We start from the raw sequence: 3,728 nt of genomic DNA, 5'->3' as shown, positions 1-3,728 counted from the left end.
CATTTGTTCCTCACAACAACCTTCATGGGGGGCAGAGATTACCATCACCATTTAACAGATGACAAAGCTGAGCTAGGAGGCGTCACACTTCATTCCAGGTCCAACAGCTGGCTAGTGATACGTAGGTATTCAAGGCCCGGACCAGTCTTCATGTCTCCTGTTTCCATGTTCTATACATAATATATATAAAAGTATCATCACCCTTGACCTCAAACACCAAACCTTTGTGAATTTGGCTCCATTCCAAGATCACACCATGCCTATGGGAGCATCTGGACCCACCATCTTTTAGCTCAAAGTGCATCCTAAGTTTTCTGGGACTTACTCAAGGCTACTCAGTGTTTCCTTGTGGACTAGTCCCCAGAAGGGAGAGCCCAGGCATCAGCTGAGTGGAAGAAGCCTCTCCCAGTGAGACAGGAAGTGGTGCAGATAGTGTCCTTTATTGGGAAGGCTGATTGAAATAAACCCAGATAAAGCACCTGTGAGACATGTTAACAAAGATTAACAAAGAGACAGGGTGTTGGTAGTGGTGATGGGTGGAGAGGGGCTGAGGTGGGGCCCAGGGAGAGGAAAAAGCAAGCTTCCAGTGGTCTTTTCCACCAGATCAACAGCGCGGTCCTGCCTCTGCCGGCTGCTATGGCTCCTCCCGGCAGGCCACCATGTTTGTGGCCTTAACATCTTCCCCAGGTTCAGGCCCTATTTATTTGTTCTTATTAAAAGTGTTGAGTCACTTTTTCCCTGCCCCCTGTTTAGGTTGTTTATTTCTGTTCTCAAGTCTGGACCTGACATTTGACTATGGAAGTTCATCTTTATAGACGTTCCATAGCTTAATTGGGTCCCATTTCTTTGCACTGGACTCCAAGCCATGTTCAAATAGCAAGTTCAGGTACTGTGTGGGATGCAGAGATGGATAAAATATTGTTCCTGCTTTAAGGGACCCATATAGATGAAAGATGAAATGCTTATTGACTGGTGAAGGAGGCAGAAAGGGACAAATGTCATGTAGAGCTGGCTGTGGTATGGGCTATAATGGAGGTTGGGAAGACCACCTGCATGGGAGAGTAGCTAATGCTGACTCATGGATTGTGGGGGGAAAGCTTCCTAGAGGTGACTTTTTAAAAAAATATATTTTATTGATTTTTTACATAGAGGAAGGGAGAGGGAAGGAGAGTTAGAAAAGTTGATGAGAGAGAGCTATCAATCAGCTGCCTCCTGCACACTCCCTACTGGAGATGTGCCCGCAACCAAGGTACATGCTCTTGACTGGAATTGAACCTGGGACTTTTCAGTCCGCAAGCCAATGCTCTATCCACTGAGTCAGACCAGTTAGAATGGAGAGCACTCTTGGTGAAGGGAATTGCTTGGGCAAAGCCATGGAAGTAGGAAGGCATGAGGGAAGGCAAAGAGGCTTGCTGACCAGACCATAGGGCATAAGTTGAGTATGTGGTGACGGGGTTCAAAGGCAAGCTAGTTTTTGGTACCAAAGATTGACCTTGGCTTCAAAACAGTGGGAGTGTCGGCGAGATGTCTCTGACTCATGTGTTCTCTCCCCTTGCACAGGCCATGCCACTGAAACACTATCTCCTTTTGCTGGTGGGCTGCCAAGTCTGGGCTGCCGGGTTGGCCTACTATGGCTGCCCTAGTGAGTGTACCTGCTCCAGGGCCTCCCAGGTGGAGTGCACCGGGGCGCGCATTGTGGCAGTGCCCACCCCTCTGCCCTGGAACGCCATGAGCCTGCAGATCCTCAACACGCACATCACCGAACTCAACGAGTCCCCGTTCCTCAACATCTCGGCCCTCATCGCCCTGAGGATTGAGAAGAATGAGCTATCCCAAATCATGCCTGGTGCCTTCCGCAACCTGGGCTCGCTGCGTTACCTCAGCCTCGCCAACAACAAGCTTCAGGTTCTGCCTATCGACCTCTTCCAGGGCCTGGACAACCTTGAATCACTCCTTCTGTCCAGCAACCAGCTGGTGCAGATCCAGCCAGCACAGTTCTCCCAGTTCAGCAACCTCAAGGAGCTGCAGTTGCATGGCAACTACTTGGAATACATCCCTGATGGCGTTTTTGACCACTTGGGGGCCCTCAACAAGCTCAATCTGTGCAAGAACAGCCTCACCTACCTCTCGCCCAGGATCTTCCAGCGCCTGGGCAACCTCCAAGTCCTCCGGCTGTGTGAGAACAGGCTCTCAGACATCCCCATGGGCACTTTTGATGGGCTGGGCAACCTCCAAGAACTATCCCTGCAGCAAAACCAGATCGGTGTGCTCTCCCCTGGCCTCTTCAACAACAACCGTAACCTCCAGAAGATCTATCTGTCCAACAACCACATCTCCCAGCTGCCCCCTGGCATCTTCATGCAGTTGCCCCAGCTCAACCGTCTCACGCTCTTTGGGAATTCCCTGAAGGAGCTCTCTCCAGGGATCTTTGGGCCCATGCACAACCTTCGAGAGCTTTGGCTCTACGACAACCACCTCACTTCTCTACCTGACAACATCTTCAGCAACCTCCGCCAGTTGCAGGTCCTGGTCCTCAGCCGCAACCAGATCGGCTACATCTCTCCCGGCGCCTTCAACGGGCTGGGAGAGCTGCGGGAGCTGTCCCTCCACACCAATGCGCTGCAGGACCTGGACGGGAACGTCTTCCGCATGTTGACCAACCTGCAGAACATTTCCCTGCAGAACAACCGCCTCAGACAGCTCCCAGGGAATATCTTTGCCAATGTCAACGGCCTCATGACCATCCAGCTGCAGAACAACCAGCTAGAGAACCTGCCAATGGGTATCTTCGATCACCTGGGGAACCTATGTGAACTTCGACTCTATGACAACCCCTGGAGGTGTGACTCAGGCATCCTTCCACTCCACAATTGGCTCCTGCTCAACAAGCCCAGGTTGGGGACAGACACCCTCCCGGTGTGTTACAGCCCAGCCAGTGTCCGGGGCCAGTCCCTCATCATTATCAACGTCAACATTGCTGTTCCCAGTGTCCAAGCCCCAGTGATCCCTGAGGTGCCCAGCTACCCAGAAACGCCAAAGTACCCGGAAACTCCCAGCTATCCTGAAACCACTTCCATCTCCTCCGCCACTGAGTCCACCAGCTCCGTGGAGGACTACACCGATCTGACCACCATCCAGGCCACTGATGACCGCAGCACGTGGGGCATGACCCGGGCCCAGAGCGGGCTGGCCATTGCTGCCATTGTCATTGGCATCATTGCCCTGGCCTCCTCCATCGCTGCCTGCATCTGCTGTTGCTGCTGTAAGAAGAGGAGCCATACAGTCCTGATGCAGATGAAGTCACCCAACGAGTGTTAAAGAGGCAGGCTGGAGGCAGGGCTGGGGGATGGTGGGACCACTGGAGTATTTGGGAATTTCATCCTTTGACCTTTACCCCTGGGTCCACAGAGCCATCCCCTGCTCCCTCTCTCTGGTCCCTGAGAGGAAGGCACCCTCACCTTTTCCTGACCTGCTCTTGCAGGACCTTCTTATCACCAGAGAAATCTGACCCTGCAGGGTTTCCAATTCACAGCCCTGGGCTTCCTTCAAGAAAGCCCCTCCTCCAAAGCCTCACCAGCTCTCCTCTGGGAACAACCTTCCCTGTGCCGCGCCCCTGCTGGCCTCTGTAGACTCACTTATTCCATGCCTGTTCACTTTATGGAAATAGTTCTCCACCGGGACAGCCTCTCTCCCAAGTATTCTGTAAGTTGATTTTTCTTTTTTTGCTC

General features: G+C 52.5%; 1 protein-coding gene across 1 annotated transcript; it reads left to right on the top strand.

The window, feature by feature from the left end:
* The first annotated feature begins 1,554 nt into the window (after window positions 1–1,554).
* Window positions 1,555–3,392, top strand: LRRC15 (leucine rich repeat containing 15). Its single transcript, XM_008151613.3, has one exon. The coding sequence runs from the start codon at window positions 1,564–1,566 to the stop codon at window positions 3,316–3,318; it is 1,755 nt and encodes a 584-aa protein (XP_008149835.2). The 5' UTR covers window positions 1,555–1,563; the 3' UTR covers window positions 3,319–3,392.
* Window positions 3,393–3,728: the final 336 nt, after the last annotated feature.

This window comes from Eptesicus fuscus, chromosome 3 (genome assembly GCF_027574615.1).
Source record: "Eptesicus fuscus isolate TK198812 chromosome 3, DD_ASM_mEF_20220401, whole genome shotgun sequence".
Classification (NCBI taxonomy): Eukaryota; Metazoa; Chordata; class Mammalia; order Chiroptera; family Vespertilionidae; genus Eptesicus; species Eptesicus fuscus.
Note: the sequence above shows the minus strand (reverse complement) of the source record. Positions and strands in the feature narration are given on the sequence as shown.